This window comes from Neovison vison, chromosome 2, assembly GCF_020171115.1.
Source record: "Neovison vison isolate M4711 chromosome 2, ASM_NN_V1, whole genome shotgun sequence".
Taxonomy (NCBI): domain Eukaryota; kingdom Metazoa; phylum Chordata; class Mammalia; order Carnivora; family Mustelidae; genus Neogale; species Neogale vison.
In genome coordinates, this window is record NC_058092.1 from 43656900 (window position 1) to 43676096 (window position 19197).

The following is a 19197-nucleotide window of genomic DNA, read 5'->3' on the forward strand; positions in this document are numbered from 1 at the left end:
GACCTGGATTTTAGTCCTGGTTTAGTTACTTACTAACAAAATGAGCTTGAGTAAATAACCCAATGCCGATAAGCTTCGGTATTCTCATCTACACAATGGGGAGAACAATACTTACCTTCAGAGAAAAGTATCTACAGAGAATTTGGGGAAAGTTAGAAATCTTACCCAAGTCAAGTCCTTAGCTGAGTGGCTGGCCCACAGCAAGTACCCAATCTAAACCTCTCTTCTTTGATTCAAGGTCAAAAAATGTTAATGCAAGTTATTTTTTCTGAGAATTCCTATGTAATTACCATGGAAAACATAGGGTCAAAGGTGAAAGTAGAAACCACAGAATAAATATCACTCACAGTCCTGCTCCATAAAGGCAAACACTAATAATTTTTGGTATGTTTCCTTCTCTCTACACAGTGAATCCATAGAGTCATGCCAGTGATGAACATTCATTCATTCAACAAATATTCACTGCATGCCCACAGTGTGCCAAGTACTGATCTAGGATGTGATACTATGTAAGGGTGGGGCAGACTGAGTGGAGTCATCCAATCAGTAAGCCGTATGTATATCCACTGGGAAAATTGGAATTCAATTGGCCACCTGTGTAGGGGCGGGGCTTAACCACCCCCATAAAGGTTACTCTGCCAGGCTGTCAAAGGGGGGGGCTGCTGCAGGAGAGCGGTGAAATCGGCGGAGAGCGGTGAAGTCGGCGAAGAGCGGTGAAGTCGGCGGAGAGAGGTGGAAGTCGCAGGAGAGCAGGGGAGTCAACGGTGTATAGCAGAGCTGTAACAGCTCTTGTAAGAGCTATAACATCGTTTGGCGGTCCAGCCTCCGGCCCCGAGCCGCTGCCTGCAGCCTCCAGCCTCTGGCGGCGGCCCCGAGCACCGCCGCCCCCAGCCTCCAGCCTCCGGCGGCGGCCCGAGCGCCACCGCCTCCAGCCTCGAGCGCCACCGCCTCCAGCCTCCAGCGGCGGCCCCGAGCACCACCGCCTCCAGCCTCCAGCCTCCGGCGGCGGCCCCGAGCACCGCCGCCTCCAGCTTCTGGCGGCGGCCCCGAGCGCCGCCACCTCCAGCCTCCGGCGGCGGCCCTGAGCGCCACCGCCTCCAGCCTCTAGCCTCCGGCGGCAGCCCCGAGCCACCGCCTGCAGCCTCCAGCCTCCGGCGGCCTAGCAGTCCAGTTGTCAGCGGTCCCTCGACGCCTGCGGTCCCGAGACGTCTGCGGTCCAGTTGTCAGCGGTCCCTCGACGCCTGCGGTCCCGAGACGTCTGCAGTCCAGTTGTCAGCGGTCCCTCGACACCTGCGGTCCCAAGACGTCTGCGGTCCAGTTGTCAGCGGTCCCTCGACGCCTGCGGTCCCGAGACATCTGCGGTCCAGTTGTCAGCGGTCCCTTGATGCCTGCGGTCCTGAGACACCTGCAGCCCCTAGGTGCCATCGGTCTCGAGGCGTAAGCAGCCCTGAGATGCCAACGGCCCCTAGACACCAGCAGCCTCGCTGCAAAATGCCTCGCCACCCCGAACCACAAGTGGCCTTGTCCGCAGTGGTGGCTTCCTCCGGGTGAAAGCCTGGTCAGAGTAGCATCGTGGGGAGCAGAGTCTGTGTCATCCGGGTTGTCCTCCCTGTCATTGTTGCTTCTTCGTCATTGGGAGTGGCCTCATCCAGGAAATGGTCTTGTCCAGAACAGCCTCTTCTTGGGAGCGGCCTTGTCCGGGGAGCAACTTCATTGAGCAGTGGCCTTGTCTTGGGAGTGGCCTCTTCTTGGGAACGGCTCCAATCATGGAGCGGCCTCATCTGCGGAGCAGCAGCGTCATCTAGAGCGGCCTCGTCCAGAATGGCCTTCTTGGAAGTGACCTTGTTGGGTTCATCGTCACCGCCTTTTCGTAAGAGGTAGCTCTGATCGGTTGTTTGATTCCTGATGCTTGGCGCGAAATAAAGTTTTGCCTGACCTTCGCTTTGTATCAGTCTCGTTCCTTTGATCACGGACCCTAACAACTATATAAACAATTTTGTATCCTGCTCTGTCCACTAGAGATTATAGAAAAAATGATTTTTTCATTTTATATCAGTCTTTACAACAATCATGTTCAAAAGTACAAAATCTTCCATCAGCTTCCATCAGGGAGGTGGAAAGAGTAGGAAAGACTGTTAAGTTGGACATTTGGGGTATTTCCAACTTTTCATTACAAAAATAGCACTGTAAGAAGTATCTGCAGAGAAAAAGCCTTTGAGTTATTACCTATGAACACTGATCACTGCAGTCACCAGGACAAGGGGTACAAACCATTCATAAGGCTCTTAAGCCATGGTGATAAATTGCTTTCCAAAAGAACCTCACCTACTGACAACCACCGCAATGATGGAGACCTCCTGTCTCTGGGTATTCTAACAAACTTTATTTAGCTGCTCTTGAATAAAACTCAAGGCAGCTCTGAACCTTGGAAGGATTAAGGAAGAGTACCGGCAGGACACTATTATAAAACTACAAAGCATAGGGGCGCCTGGGCGGCTCAGTTGGTTGTGCCTTTGTGCCTTTGGCTGAGGTCACAATACTGGGGTCCTGGGCTAGAACCCCAGTTGGGATCCCTGCTCAGCTGGGAGTCTGCTTCTCCCTCTCCCTCATTCCTCTGCTCATGTGCTCATTGGCTCTCTCTCTCAAATAATTCAATAAAATCTTTTTTAAAAATTAAAAAATAAAACTAAGAGCATACACGAATCCTACAACAGGCAGTTTTGTCAAGCGCTTCAACAGTGTGATGCCAGTTTTTAAAAATTACTTAAAGGTATTATTCTTCCAGAGAGTAACGCCCTAAGGACTGGATCTCTCTGTGCCTACTTTATGATCAGAAATTCTAGTTGATTTACAAAGAAGCAGTTTTGTGTGCCATTCACGCTGGTCTTTTTAACATTGCTTTAAGCTTATTGCAGTATATGTATTGGGATTTTTCTGTAAAATTGGTGTAATTTTCTCTGAATACAGGTATGTGACAACAAGAGAAGTTGCTTGCATACCAGTTCAAATTGTTCTATATAAAAATGCTGTTAAAAGATACAGCTAGGTTACCCTAGTACCTTTTTTTTTTTTACTTGAAATGTTAAATCCTTTATAAAGACCATAGCAGGAAAACAGTATACTTTTTTTTCAATTGCTAAATATAAAATGTTTGAGAATTTTAATTTTCTTTTATGTGTGCTGTCTCAAAATATGGGGGGAATATAACAAATCAAAACTAATTTTTTGTAGACAGCCATTACATTTTTTTTTAAAGATTTTATTTATTTATTTGACAGAGAGAGATCACAAGCAGATGGAGAGGCAGGCAGAGGGAGATAGAGGGAAGCAGGCTCCCTGCTGAGCAGAGAGCCCGATGCGGGACCCGATCCCAGGACCCCGAGATCATGACCTGAGCCGAAGGCAGCGGCTTAACCCACTGAGCCACCCAGGCGCCCCAACAGCCATTACATTTTTTAAACTGTTTCAATGCCAATGTGTGTTCTACAGAAGAGAATGGTTCTAGGATAACTAGATGGGAATGGGGCTCTAGGTTAACTAAGCCCACTCTTACTATCTTTCAGCTATGTAAACAGTTTTAGGGCGAGAACCAGAACGACTAAAATTAATTAGGTGGCTGGTGTGTAACAATTAGTCAAGCCTCAGTCTGCAGTGTTGGGAGTAGCACAGTACTCTGGAGTGAGAGGGTCCTTTGTTTAAGTTAAGACTAACACTCCATGACCTTGGGCAAATGCCTCTCTATCTCTAAGTCTCTGTTTCTAAAACACTGATAACACCTATCTTACAGAGAGATTTGGGGGATGATATGAGATAATAATAAATATTGTCATAGCTACCATTTGTTGACTGGACAGGACACTAACATTTAAAAAGATGGTCACAGCTGAGGAAGTCAGACAGAGGAAGATACACTTGAGTCTCATATTTAAAAAGCAGTAGTTCAGTGGGCCGAAGGACATGCCAGAAGGAGGAAGGGAGCGTCACTTGAGAGGGAGAAAGGACAAAGATGTTCAAAGGAGGATGATGGGGTGCCTGGGTGGCTCAGTCATTAAGCATCTCCCTTCAGCTCAGGTCATGATCCCAGGGTCCTGGGATCAAGCCCCACATCAAGCCCCGAATCAGGCTCGTTGCTCAGCGGGAAGCTTGCTTCTCCCTCTCCCACTCCCCCTGCTTGTTTTCCCTTCTCTCACTCTCTCTCTGTCAAATAAATAAATAAAATATTTTTTAAAAAATAAAAAGGAGGATGATAATTCCTCTATTTGAGGCGATTAAGAAGGGCTTCTCAGAGGAGATGCCACATAAGGACAGCCAGAGGTGGGGTAGGGATGGCACTGCACACAAAAGGCATGTGAGGAGCAACAACCAGAAGATGGAGAATGTGTGCCCTGTTTGAGAAACAGCAGGTAGCTTGGTTTGACTGGAAGGTAGCGTGTGTACCTCTCACTGTCCACACGTAATGCTACATATGAGTTATTCGTGTCCATCTCAGCTCCTAGAGGGCAAGCCTGGTGTGTTCTTTATTTCTGTCACCAACATTCTCTGCTTCTACATGCTCGCATATCCTGGCATAAGCTCTGTGTGGTCTCTGTTCCTTTTCTGACACAGTGTCTCCCACCCGAAGGGACCTGATCTCCACTTTCTCACCTGAACTACCATCTGCCTCAGGAAAGCCTTTCACGACCTCCACAGCATCCTGCGTTCTCTTCTAAAGAGCAAAATCCTAAACACCATTTATCCCATCCTCTGTGATTTTGCTCTGGCCTCATCTCTAACCTCCCCTTGTGCTAGTGTCCCTGGCCGTCTGTGCTCTGGCAGATTGGCCTTCCTTCAATTACTTGGGAAAAAAGTCAAACAAACTTCTGCTCTCCTCAGGGGCTTTGCATATACTGTTCTCTACACTGAACATTCTCCCACTGTACTTAGAAAGGATGACCAAGGAGGGCCTCTCAAATGAACTGAGATTGGAACAGAGTGAGGGAGTAAGCCCCATGGCTATCTGGAAGAATTTCCAAACAGAAAAATGGCACAAAAGAAAGAGTGTACTTGGTGTCTAAGAGGGACAGTGACAGGCCCATGTGGGAAGGGCAGAGAGAGAAAGGGCAAGAGTAGCAGGAGAGGAGATCAGAGGATGTGGAAGGTTGGAGCACTTCAGGCCTCCTAACACAGAAAACGCTCTGGCTTCATACCTAGTGAGATGGGAGTCACTGGAAGGTTCTGAAGGAATGACATGATCTGACTTAGTTTCAAAGGACTACTGACTGCAAAATACAGACTGCAAGGAGGCAAGGGAGGAAAGCAGGAAGACCAGAGGGAGCATAAAAGCTATAATCCACACAAGAGGCGATGGTGACCTTGAGCATGATGAGAGGCAGAGGTGATGAGAAGTGGTTAGAAGCTGGTTGTATGTTGAAGATGGAGGTGTATTTCTCTTTAAACATCCCATCTCCTCCTCAGATAACATCAGCTGTGAAGCCAGGCTGCCTGGGTTCAAGCCCTGCTTCACCACCTGCTAATTATGTGACCATTAGGCAGATTACTTATTTTTCTGTGCTTCAGTTTCCTTGCTGGTAAACAGGGAGAATAAAATAACTATTTCCTAAAGTTAACATAAAGATCAGATGAGCTAATATTTGTAAAGCAAAACAGCACCTAATATACAGTAAGTGCTGTGTGACTGTTTGCAAGACAAATAAGCATTTGTCCATCCCTAGTCTAGGTCGGGCTCCAGGTTATAAGTGATGAACTGCTCCCTCAGCACTTTTATAGCTTGTGGATACATATTCAAGTGATCATTTACCAAATTAACGGCTCCCCCACTAGACTGAGAGCTACGTAGGGGAGTGAACTGTCTTGCTCACTCTTCTATCCCTGATAATTAGAACGACTGTCTGGTTCCTAATCACACTCATGAGATATTTACTATTTCAATGAAGGAATGACCTGATCACTTTTCACCATGATTACCTTTTTACACTTTTATCTACTCCAGCAAGGTAAAAAACTTCTCTTTTATCTTTATATCTCCTGTATTTAGTAAGTTCGAAGCACAAAGTGGGGGCTCAGTAAATGTCTCTTGAACTAAAGCAGTAACTCTGTAAACGTTTTTTGTAATCACTGTGTTCAATTAATGATGTTACCAATCTAAAGGGCTATTTGGCAAAAAAAGAACAGCGGGTGTAGACAAACAAAAGACCTGGATGTGGCCGACATTGTTTTACCAAATGTTTGAAATAATCTTCTTAAATATAAATGCCAGTCTATCAATGAAAACCCATCTCTGTGATTGTGGAAATAACTGATCATAAAAGGTGGGCACCCAGCTGATGTACCTTCAAACTGCAAGTCATCTACAGCTGCCATTCAGCCAGTGGGTCTTCTCCCAATTAGTAAGAAGAAAATGTGCAGAGGTCTAAAAAGGAGAAATAAATAAACTTCATAGGATACCAGAATAAAATATATGCAAACAATTCTTATTTCACTGTTAGAAATGGTACTGATTCCCCCGCCCCCCGCCTCCTTATTTTAGTGGGGTGTGACACGTACTGTATAAAGACAGCCATTTAGCGACAGATATTATGAAACTGTCATAAATAAACTAACCCCGGGGGATCAAAGGTTCCATCCAATATCACTCACTCTGTGAGTGTTGAAGAACCAGGTACAGATTGGAGATGTAAGGGTGAGGAAGGGGAGGCTACAGTCCGAGAGACGGTTATGAGGGCAGTGAAGAGCAAAGGCAGGTCAGCCTAGCCAGTGGTTAAGGGCACAGGCTCTAAAGACAAACAGACCTGGGTTTGATTCCCGATTCTGCTTCTCCTCGCTGTGTGACTGTGGGCTCCTCGAGGCCTCAGTTTTCTCATCTGTAAAATGGGTTCGTAATGGTACCTACTCACAACGTGTCGGAGGCCATTAAATGAGACAGCGAGTGTAAGGCGCTTAGTTCACAGCCGAGCAATTAGTAGGTGCTGGAGTGAGGGCCACCCTGCAGCCTGGGACACACTGAACCCCAAGCAGGTCTGGGAAAGAGCTGCCCAAGAAGCAGAGGCAGTGTTTCAGGGGGAGGAGCTGGGCCGCAGCTCGCCAGGCGAGCAGGAGATCGCGGGCCCCCTCTGTCCCGGGCGGGCCGGCAGACCCTGCTGCCTCACCTCGGGGGCCTCGGAGTCCAGCCGGTCCTGGGAAGGCTCCGGCCTCAGTTCCTCCGCGTACGTTCGTGCCCTGCCGAGTTGCCGGAAGCCGGAGATCCGGGGGGCGGGACCTCTCCGCCTCCTCCGGGCAGAGCCCCGCCTCCTTAAAGAGACCCAGCACCCGGACACGTCGTGGCCCGGGACTCCAGAGCCGGCACTCCTCCCTTACCTCCCCACCCACCGCGCCCCGTCGAGGCAGAGGTTCGGGTTCTTAAAGAGACAGACGCCGCCAGGTCCCGTGGGGAAACTGTGGGGTTTGGGGATGGGGGTGGGTGCACAGAGAATTCTCAAGCGTGTGGGGTCTTCTTCCTGTTTATCTATACCCTTTTCTTTATTGAAATATAAAATACTATAACGAAGGACGGTTGTCAAGAGACAAAAAGTCATCAATATTCCTCACATTATATTTTGGCTACAAAAATTTAATTAACCGATGATGGAGCGGATTAGTCAAATCGCTACGGAGTTGCGAATGGGTGGGTGATCGAGGGCTGGTGATGTCTGTTCACGTGGACGCCCCCAGTAAGTATGGTACTCCCGCGCCCCCTCCTTCTGCCCCGGGTGGGGGCGGGGGCGGGGAAGCGGTAGGCTATGGGTCTCCCGCACCCCCTTTTCCCCCATGGCGCTCACCGCCACCCCCAGCCCGGCAGGGACCCAGTAAACCACGGCGGAGGTGCACTGGCGGACCTGGTGAGAAACGTTTTGCCCTGCCTTCTGTCTTGGCCTGGTTACGCCTACACTGCCCTCCAGCTTGGGGGGCCATTTTCTCCTCACTGAGAAAGCCCGACTTGGCCTAGGACCTCTCCAGAACTTCTGCGCTCCCCTGTCTCCTGGGCTTGCTTCCAGCACCGCGACTGCTATTGTCTGCCCATCTTTACCAGCTTGGGTGCCATCGGATTCCAAGGACCAGGAACGTCTCTGGTCTCTGGGTGCCCAGAGCCCAGCATGCAGTACTTGTTCACTGAAGGTTAACTGTAGAGTGGACAGGTTCTGGCTGTCTGAGTCCCAGAATCCTACTTCCGGGCTCACACAAGGTGGAAACTGTGGCTCTGGCCTCACCACACCCGACCCTTGTGATCAACTGAGAAGACTTGACATCTGACTAATCAATATATATATATGTATTCTTATGCGTACACACATACAATGTATTTGCTGAACTGACATCATGATCAGACTTCATGCGTGCAGGATCTCTAATTCTCAGAAAAATCTTGCAGGCTTGAGGTGACTCTCCTCATTTTATAAAGAAAGAAAGTTGAGGCTTAGAGTATGTGCAGGGTTCTTTGGTTGTATAGGTACCAGGAATGAACCACAATGCACAAGTTCAGGTGCCCAAATATGTCAAACGCCTCTTATGCCCCATTTCAGGTCCTCTTGGCCTCACCTGCTGCTTATTTCACCACTGTGGATATTACTCGGGCACCAGGAGTTAGAACCCAAGTGAGCATCTCCTCAAGTCCATGCCTCAGGCTTCTCACTTACATCATGGCTTGTGTCTTGGCGGTCATGGGTCCGCTGTAATTGGTCAACATGGGGACAGGAGAAACCCAGAATTGCAGGGGTGGGCAGCAGATGATGCGTTATGGGACACCTCTTTAAGTAATAGAGTGAACAACTGATGCTTCTCTCTTTTTTCCCTTCAGAAAGACCCTCCTCAGATAGTTCATAAAGCTTTCTCTCTTGCAGGATCAAGCAACAAATGCCTTAGGAAGTGACCGATTTGATAATGTATCCTTGCCATGGCTGTCCTTCCTTCCCTGCTTTATAACCCCCATCCCTCACTCTTGGCTCTTGGACTCACACTTACCAATAAAGTCCTCGTATGAGGAACCTACATTAAGGCGTGCTGGTACCAAGAATGGCCCCAGGAATCAGCCCTCAGGTTGGAATTTCCTTACTGGCCTGCTCAGCGGTGAGATGGCCAAAACCCCGTTGCTGGGGTAAGTGTGTGTGTTGTGGGGGGCAGGTGAGAAAACCAAGGCTATGTATTTCTTCTCTTGGAAACAGAAATAAAAGTTATATGGCTATTTTAGTCATAGTGATATACAAGTTTCAGCTCAAAATGAGATAAGAGTCAAAGATGACTGGTTTAACTAAATTCTCAACTGCAGGCTGTTTTGCTCCGAGGGGGTATTTGGCAATATCTGAAGTCATTTTTGATTGTTGCAACTGGTGGTATGCTACTGGGGTGCTCCTGGCCACCACAATTCTCAGCACCCTATGGGCCACAGGGTAGGCCCTCACAACAAAAAATTGTCTTATTCAAAATGTCAGTGGTGTCAAGGTGGAATAACTGAGCTCAAATGTTCAGATGTCCTTATCTTGTCTGCACAAGTAGTTAAGCCCAAGTAGGTGAGCTCAGCGGGTGATGCGAATCACCGAGTAAGGGAACCCACTCTCGCTGTCCCTTAGTTAGAAGGAGAGAAGAGGGACGCCTGGGTGGCTCAGTTGGTTGGACGACTGCCTTCGGCTCGGGGAGTGATCCTGGAGTCCCGGGATCGAGTCCCACATCAGGCTCCCAGCTCCATGGGGAGTCTGCTTCGCTCTCTGACCTTCTCCTCGCTCATGCTCTCTCTCACTGTCTCTCTCTCTCAAATAAATAAATAAAATCTTAAAAAAAAAAAAAAAGAAGGAGAGAAGAAAGAGAGGGGAGGGGGAGCTGAGGAGCAAGTCTTGCACTGATGGACAGGGAAGTGGGGTGGACGGGCCACTCTGGTTAGGCATGCATGTGACCCTGGCTGAGTCCCCCAGCTTTCTACTGGTGATCACACAGCTGAGCCATGCTTCAAAAAGCATCCCTAACACCCTATGAGTGACACCCATCCCAAGGAGCGCTGTGGGAGGATCTCACCCTGACTCTTGGGGTGACAAATGAGGGATGAGCAGTTGGTACCACTTTAATTTTTTTTCTTTTGGGTTTTCTAACAAACAGTACTCTTGTCCTTTTTAAAGTGTGCCTCTGATCATCTCTTCCCAGTTCCACAGGCCAGTGACACCACCTTTATAGTGGAAAGTCAACAATGGTAGAACTAGTTACATTACAGAAATTAGCCAATGCTACATGTAAGGGGTTGATTTGTTGTTATGTTAATTGTCTAGACCAGGGCTGGCAGTCTTTTTCTAGAAAGTCCAGAAGAGTTAATATTTTCAGCTTTGTGGACTGCATAGTCTTTTGCAACTAGTCAACCCTACTGCTGTAGCACAAAAGCAAACATAGGCTAAAGTATAAATGAATGAGCAAGCTGTATTCCAATAACGTTTTATTGACAAAAATAGGCTAGAGGGCCAGATTTGGCCATGGCCCACAGTTTGCCAACCCTGTTCTAGATTTATGAAAGTGACCGAGAAAATGTTGAAGTGAAGGTTAAATCTAAAAGTATGTGTTGTGCCTGTAGTAGTAATATTCTGAATAACACAAAAAATCGAGGGGGTATTCAAAAACAAGTTCCTCACATCTTGAACAAATATGTCCAACTTTGACATATGTATTCATTTTCTCGCTTTTATCTTCCTCCTTAGCTTAAAGGAAAATACTACGAACATTCATGTCCAAATGATCGTGTTTGTCATTTGCAGTTACTGGTGGGCTGCAGAAAAGTGTTCAGCAAAAATCAATGAATGCATCCTGTGAGAATCAACTGGCTATACGGAATTTGCAGTAAGGAACATTTTATATACATTTTTAAAAATTTATTTATTTATTTTAGGGAGGTGGGGGAGGGGCAGGGGGAGTGTCAAGCAGATCCATGCTAAGCATGGAACCCCACTTGGGACTTGATTCCATGACTCTGACATCCCAGCCTGAGCTGAAACCAGGAGTCTGACGCTCAACCAACTGCACCATCCAGGTGCCCCGGGAATATTTTATATTTTATTATAATTTGTATGTCAGTAAAATTTATAACAAACTTACATACAGACATAAGCTACTTTTTTTTCCCAAGAGAACCGGTGGTTAAACCTCTAGATTCAGGCCCAGATTTCTCCATGAAGCTCACAGGCCTTCTCCTTCCCTGGCTGTAGGGCCTGAATCTAGTTGATTCTCACAGGATGCATTCATTGATTTTTTTGGTCAGTCTCTTATGACCCCAAACTTGCATCACTACCCCAGGCAATTATACTGTTAAAGAGTTTCCACTGATTGTTTCAACAAATGCCCTATTTTCCTGGAGTAAGCTCTGAGTCAGGTCCAATGGGCCAAGACTTAAGAATGGAGCTTTCTAAGGAAGACGTTAGACAAGTCAAATAAAGTCAGTTCTCTGGGGATGGGACCTTTCTGAAGAGCTCCAAATCCATTCTGCCACCTCCCGCGTCAACCTGATTGTTACTTTTCACGTCAACCACTGTTGTGAAGCTGTTGTTTTTCAAAGGGACCTGGGAGAGGGGAATGGGAATAGAGCTAGTTAAAATATCATAAAGCTCACTGTTATAAGACTCAGCTGTTTTTCTTCAATAGACACTTTGCAGGGGCACCTGGGTGGCTCAGTGGGTTAAAGCCTCTGCCTTCGGCTCAGGTCATGATCCCAAGGTCCTGGGATTGGATGGAGCCCTGCATCTGGCTCTCTGCTCTGCAGGGAGCCTGCTTCCTCCTCTCCCTCTCTCTGCCTACTTGTGATCTCGCTCTGTCAAATGAATAAATTAAAAAATCTTAAAAAAAAAAAGACACTTTGCAGATTATTGCAAGCTTTTCTTTAGTTAATTTAAAGAATTCTGAAAACAGTTGATTTTTTAAAAATTTTTTTTTAATTTTTTTCCAATTTATTTATTTTCAGAAAAACAGTATTCATTATTTTTTCACCACACCCAGTGCTCCATGCAAGCCGTGCCCTCTATAATACCCACCACCTGGTACCCCAACCTCCCACCGCCCCCCGCCACTTCAAACCCCTCAGACTGTTTTTCAGAGTCCATAGTCTCTCATGGTTCACCTCCCCTTCCAATTTACCCAAATTCCCTACTCCTCTCTAACGCCCCTTGTCCTCCATGCTATTTGTTATGCTCCACAAAACAGTTGATTTTGACCATTTTTGCCAGTGTTCTCATTGCCTTTATGAAGGAGTGGACTTTCCAAGATCCTTATGCATCCATTCCAGAAGTGCTTCTAGCTCATTTACAATAAATGCAATTATTTTCTATATTTAGACATTTCAGTCATCTTTCTTCGTATTAATTAGTTCTTTATATCTGCTTTCCTATTTTCCATTAGCTAGATTAATTTTTTCTTGCTAACTTGAAGTTATACATCTCTTTTATTTTGGTTGTTGCTTCTAACTCATTTTATTTTTTCATATCGGCTTATTAAGCTTCTTATCATACATATACTATCCTACTGAACAAGGAAAGACTTTAACACATGCCCTAGGATTTTAATTCTGTATTGTTATTATATAATATCATTGTTTGTTCTGATACTTGCTCATTTAGACGATGATAAACTTCACAAACATATTTCTTATTTTCCTTAGCTCATGGCATTTTCCTGGATTCACTTCTCTTCTTGCTAAAAAACGTCCTACAATGGGGGTGCCTGGGTGGCTCAGTGGATTAAGCTGCTGCCTTCAGCCCCGGTCATGATCCCAGGGTCCTGGGATCAAGCCCCGCATCGGGCTCTCTGCTCTGCGGGAAGCCTGCTTCCTCCTCTCTCTCTGCCTGCCTCTCGCCAACTTGTGATCTCTGTCTGTCAAATAAATAAATAAAATAAATCTTAAAAAAAAAAAAAAAAAAAGAACGTCCTACAATGATATTTTCAAGATGGGTCTCTGTGTGGTAAACTTTCTGATTCTTCTACATGCCTCATAATATCTCAGATTTATTTTACCCCCGTGTTTCACTTGATCTTAGCCAAAAGGTCGAGAAGCGATCCCCCCGTGTTTCAATATTAATTTAACAGAACATGAAATTCAGTCACTTTCCTTCAAGGAAGCTCTTTTCCTTCAACACTTGAAAAATATTATTCCATTTTCTTCTTGCCTCCAATGGTTCTTACCATTATTTTACTTTTTTTGTAGAGATCTGCTGTTTTTCTGGGTGGGACCTGTATATTGTATTGTATTATATTGCATTTGGATTGTATTTTTTAAAGAAGTTTTAGGTTCCCAACAGAATTGAAAGGAAGGTACAGAGATTTCTCCATATCCCCTTGCCCCTACATGTGCACAGCTTCCTCCTTTATCAACATCCCCCATCAGAGTGGTTCATTTTTACAGTGGATGAACCTACACTGACACATGATAATCATCTGAAGTCCATGGTTTACATGAGGATTCACTCTTAACGTTGTATAGTCGTTGGATTTGGACAAATGTGTAATGGCATGTATCCACCATTGTAATACCATCCAGAGTACTTTCGATGCCCCCAGATCCTCTATTGTTCCTCCTATTCACCCTACCCTCCCCCTGATGTTTTTCACCATCTCCATAATTTTGCCTTTTCCAGAATGCTCCATGGGTCAAATCATACAATATGTATAGCCTTCTCAGATTGGCTTCTTTCACTTAATAATATGCATTTAAGTTTCCTCCATTTCTTTTCATGGCTCCTTTCTTTCTAGCACTGAATAATATTCCATTGTCTGGATGTATCACAATCTATTTATCCATTCATCTACGGAAGGACCTCTTGGTCACTTCCAAGTTTTGGCAGTTATGAATAAAACTGCTATTAACATGTGGGTGCAGGTTTGTATGTGGAGTTAGGTTTTCAGCTCCTAGATAAATATCAAGGAGTGGGATTGCTGGATTGCATGGTAAGGATATGTTTAGTTGTTTAAGGAACTGCTGCACCATCTTCAAAAGTGGCTGTACCATATTGTATCCCACCAGCAAAGGGTGAGAGTTTCTTTTTTTTAAGATATTTTTTATTTATTTCACAGAGAGACAGAGAGAGAGAGAGGTCACACATAGAGAGGCAGGCAGAGAGAGAGGAGGAAGCAGGCTCTCTGCTGAGCGGAGAGCCCGATGCGGGACTCGATCCTAGGACCCTGTGATCATGACCTGAGCCGAAGGCAGAGGCCTTAACCCACTGAGCCACCCAGGCAGCCCAGGGTGAGAGTTTCTGTTGCTCTCCATCCCCACCAGTATTAGGTGGTGTCAGTGTTCTGGATGTTGGCCATTCTAACTGGCGTATAGTGGTATCTCAAGGGTATTGTTGTTGCTTTAAAGAGTTATTTATTTATTTCAGAGGAAGAGAGCATGAGCAGGAGGGACAGAAGGAGAGGGAGAGAGAATATAAAGCAAGACTGCACTGAGTGGGGAGCCTGACATGGGGCCTCCATCCCATGACCACAAGATTATGACGTGAGCTGAAACCAAGAGTTGGACGCTTAACCAACTAGGCCACCTAGATGCCCCACGAATCACCATTTTATACACTTATTTATCACCTCTATGTCTTCTTTTTTTTTTAAGATTTTTTTAAAATTTATTTGACAGACAGAGATCACAAGTAGGCAGAGAGGCAGGCAGGGGAGGGGGAAGTAGGCTCCCCACCCAGCAGAGAGCCCCATGTGGGGCTTGATCCCACGACCCTGAGATCATGACCTGAGCCAAAGGCAGAGGCTTAACCCACTGAGCCACCCAGGCGCCCCTGAATTTGTATACTTTTACAAAGTGAACAGTAGCTTGATAAAGCTGTTAAAATTTTGGTTTTGTAGCTTAGAAATAATCACCAAACCCAAAGTCATCTATGTTTTCTGCTGTGTTATATTCTAGAAGTTTTATAGTTCTGTGTTTTACATTAGGTCTGTGAATCTACTCTGAATTATTTTCTGTGAAAGGTATAAATAAGGTCAGTGTCTAAATATGTTTCCCCCTCACGTTAATGTCCAGTTTTTCCATCACCATTGTTGACAAGACTATCTTCTCTCCTTTGTGTTGCCTTTGTTCCTGTGTCAAAGATCACTTGACTATATGTATGTGGTTCTGCTTCTGGGCTCTCTATTCTGTTCCACTGATGCTTGTCTATTCTTTTGCCAATACCACACTGTCTTGACTATTATAGCTTGATAGTAAGTCTTGAGTTTGGGTAGTATTGGCCTTCTGACTTTGTTCTTCTTCAGCATGATGTGACATCTGCTTTTTCTCTCTGGAAACTTACAGAAATTTCTCTTTGTGACTAAGGTTCTTAAATTTTACTATAATATGACTAGGTATTTTTTTTTAATCTTCCTTTCAATCTGAGGTCTTACATATTCCTCTAATTATAGTGGTTTTTAGTCAGAATTTCACCAAAACCTCTACTTGTTTCCCCTCTGGGTCTGTGAATCAGGACGGGCTCAGTCATGCGGCAATAACTGATGAACCTGCCCCCACTGTGTGCTTTGATGCAGGTTGTTCTATTGAATGCCTTCCTTTATTGTAGCTGCACTCTTAAGACACTATCTTATTTTTCTGAATGAACTCTTACTCCCCTAAGGGTTTTGGTCCCTGTCCTGGTGACAAATACCTGAGAGAAAAGCCTAAAAAACTGTGTTCTATGGGATGAATTGGAAGGGAAAGGTGTGGAGAGCTACCGAAGAATGGAGAGAGCTGCTGTGTTTTACTCTCTGTCACTGTCCTGGCACAGCTTATTGTCAAAACACTGCTCTCCTTAGGCATACCCACCTAGTCCTTGGAGGGATGGAGACAGATGGCAGAAGTGGGAGCACTTAGGACTGGCCAGCCTGCCAGAAACTCAGTTAACCATGCCCCATTCTAGTCAGGTTCAGGCAGTAGTGATGGGCTGGCTACCACTTGTGTGTGTGTGTGTGTGTGTGTGTGTGTGTGTGTATCTGTGTGTGCATGTGCATGTGTGACAAGAGGGAGTGAAATGGTCTACCAGTGAAATGTAAGGGACAGCAAAGGACACACAGAAAGAGGGTAGTCCACCTTCTCTCCAGTCCCCAGTGCCCAATCTTCTCAGCTCAGCTGTTGTCCGCTCTGTCCCACACCCTCACCGAGACCTGCTCACCCTCTGTTGCCCAGGAAGTTACCACAGCGTCCACATGAATCTGATAGTGTGATCAACCGCTTTGGCCTCTGGGGTATTTTCAGAGCCTCCATCCTCTTAGGAATTATAATATTTTCATCAACTTCAATCAGTTTTGAGGAGATGGTGCACAAGGCTTTGTTCCTATTCTTGTTTTTCCATTTAGACAATATTTCTTTAGCTTTACCTGCATATTTACCAGTTTCATTGTCACTATTCCTACTGGCATTTTAGACATCCCCCCCTTGGGAGCATTTTTCTTCTTTCTGGAAACCTTGGGAGTTATTTTAATGAAGTCTGTGATTGTAAACTCAGTTTTTATTTATTCAGGAATACTTTTTTTTTTTTAAGATTTTATTCATTTATTTGACAGGCAGAGATCATAAGCTGGCAGAGAGGCAAGCAGAGAGAGAGGGAAGCAGGCTCCCCACCAAGCAGAGAGCCCGATGCAGGGCTCGATCCCAGGACCCTGAGATCATGATCTAAGCCGAAGGCAGAGGCTTAATCCACTGAGCCACTCAGGCGCCCCAGGAATACTTTCTTTAATCCCCATTCTTAAAAGACAGTCAGGCTGGGCACACAGTCCTAGACTGCCACACAGTCCTAGACTGCAGGCTATTTTTTTTCCTCAGTATTTTGAAGATATTATTCTGATTTCCATCGTTGCTGCAGGACTCCACTCTGGTGGACACTGTTGGTGCCCACCTAGATCTTCATTACTACTGGTACCTCCATTCCCCACCTTTCCGTGTTGACTGCTAGAGGCTCAGAGCTCCCTTTTACTCTGGAGAATTACCCTCAGCCGAAAGACACTGTTTTGCTGGGAATGCCTCGGAGTTTATACGCGCAGCCAGTAACTGAGTGGTATGGGTATACTAATGGTTGACCCCTCTTTGCCTCAAATTGGTACAACTCAGTGGTGCTGCTCATGATCCAGAACTTCCTCATGGAATCAAGGAAAGACTAGACCTCACCTGAAACCAGCCATCTTCTGAAAGAAGCTTCCTTAGCTTCTTCCCTTGTCCTATCCTATTTTCCTCTTCCTTATAGGTTCTCCTGAGAGCACTCCCGCTGTAAATTTTGTGCCAACCGATCATGTCTCAGGCTCTGCTGCTAGGAAAGCTGACTCATGACTGCTGTCAACGTATTTCTTATTCCTTTGTAGGTGATAGTTTCTTCCCTTGACCTTTTTTTTTTTCCCCTCGCTTGCTTTCTTATTTTTGCCTATTTCCTATCCCCCAGGCCTGCTTCTTTTTTTTTTTTTAATTTTTATTTTTTGTTTGTTTGTTTTTAATTAAATTAATTAATTTATTTTCAGAAAAACAGTATTCATTATTTTTTCACCACACCCAGTGCTCCATGCAATCCATGCCCTCTATAATACCCACCACCCGGTACCCCAACCTCCCACCCCCCCGCCACTTCAAACCCCTCAGATTGTTTTTCAGAGTCCATAGTCTCTCATGATTTACCTCCCCTTCCAATATACCCCAACTCCCTTCTCCTCTCTAACACCCCTTGTCCTCCATATTTGTTATGCTCCACAAATAAGTGACACCATATGATAATTGACTCTCTCTGCTTGACTTATTTCACTCAGCATAATCTCTTCCAGTCCCATCCATGTTGCTACAAAAGTTGGGTATTCATCCTTTCTGATGGAGGCATAATACTCCATAGTGTATATGGACCACATCTTCCTTATCCATTCGTCCGTTGAAGGGCATCTTGGTTCTTTCCACAGTTTGGCGACCGTGGCCATTGCTGCTATAAACATTGGGGTACAGATGGCCCTTCTTTTCACGACATCTGTATCTTTGGGGTAAATACCCAGGAGTGCAATGGCAGGGTCATAGGGAAGCTCTATTTTTAATTTCTTGAGGAATCTCCACACTGTTCTCCAAAGAGGCTGCACCAACTTGCATTCCCACCAACAGTGTAAGAGGGTTCCCCTTTCTCCACATCCTCTCCAACACATGTTGTTTCCTGTGTTGTTAATTTTGGCCATTCTAACTGGTTTAAGGTGATATCTCAATGTGGTTTTAATTTGAATCTCCCTGAGGACTAGTGATGATGAACATTTTTTCATGTGTCTGATAGCCATTTGTACATCTTGATTGGAGAAGTGTCTGTTCATATCTTCTGCCCATTTTTTGATATGTTTGCCTGTTTCGTGTGTGTTGAGTTTGAGGAGTTCATTATCTTCAATAAATGGTGCTGGGAAAACTGGACAGCTATAAGTAGAAGAATGAAACTCGACCATTCTCTTACACCGTACACAAAGATAAACTCAAAATGGATAAAAGACCTCACTCAACGTGAGATAGGAATCCATCAGAATCCTAGAGGAGAACATAGGCAGTAATCTCTTTGATATCAGCCACAGCAACTTCTTTCAAGATATGTCTCCAAAGGCAAAGGAAACAAAAGCGAAAATAAACTTTTGGGACTTCATCAAAATCAAAAGCTTCTGCACAGCAAAGGAAACAGTCAAAAAAACAAAGAGGCAACCCACGGAATGGGAGAAGATATTTGCAAATGACAGTACAGACAAAAGGTTGATATCCAGGCCTGCTTCTTTTAAGATCTTTTTATTGTTGTTTTGTGTGTGTATTTATTTCATAGCTTCACTAAAACTGTGCACTGATTACTTCTTAAAAAATCTTACTCTTGGGGCACCTGGGTGGCGCATTTGGTTAAGCTTCCAGCTGTTGGTTTTGGCTCAGGTCATGATAGTATCAGGGTCTTGGGATCAAGCCCCACACCAGGCCTCATGCTCAGTGTGCATTCTGCTTTTCCCTTTCCCTCCCCCTTTCCTCCACTGCCCCTCTGCTCCTTCCCCTGCTCACTCACAAGCCCACATGCTCTCCCTCTCTTAAATAAATAGTTTTTTTGAAAATCTTACTCTGAATTGCTTAATTTCTCTGTCATGTTTTCAAATAACATTTTTTCATGCTTTTCAAATCCTTTGATTTGTATGGCGTCCTGAGTAATTTCTTTTATATCATTCTAGCTTATTAATTCTTTCTTCAGGGTTCCTAAT

General features: G+C 45.2%; 1 protein-coding gene across 2 annotated transcripts in view; it reads right to left on the reverse strand.

Annotated features, from left to right (window-relative positions):
* YIPF1 (Yip1 domain family member 1) overlaps positions 1-7246 on the reverse strand; it is a 41661-nt gene extending 34415 nt beyond the window's left edge. Inside the window, exons 1-3 of one of the 2 annotated variants that reach the window (XM_044238279.1) lie at positions 7146-7246; positions 6789-6860; positions 6330-6409 (exon numbers count right to left, since the gene is read on the reverse strand). In XM_044238279.1, the coding sequence (XP_044094214.1) occupies positions 6330-6360 (31 nt within the window). In that variant the 5' untranslated portion in view covers positions 6361-6409; positions 6789-6860; positions 7146-7246. The remainder of the gene's footprint in view (positions 1-6329; positions 6410-6788; positions 6861-7145) is intronic. The other variant, XM_044238280.1, reaches the window with a different exon arrangement.
* Between the last annotated feature and the right edge of the window lie 11951 nt (positions 7247-19197).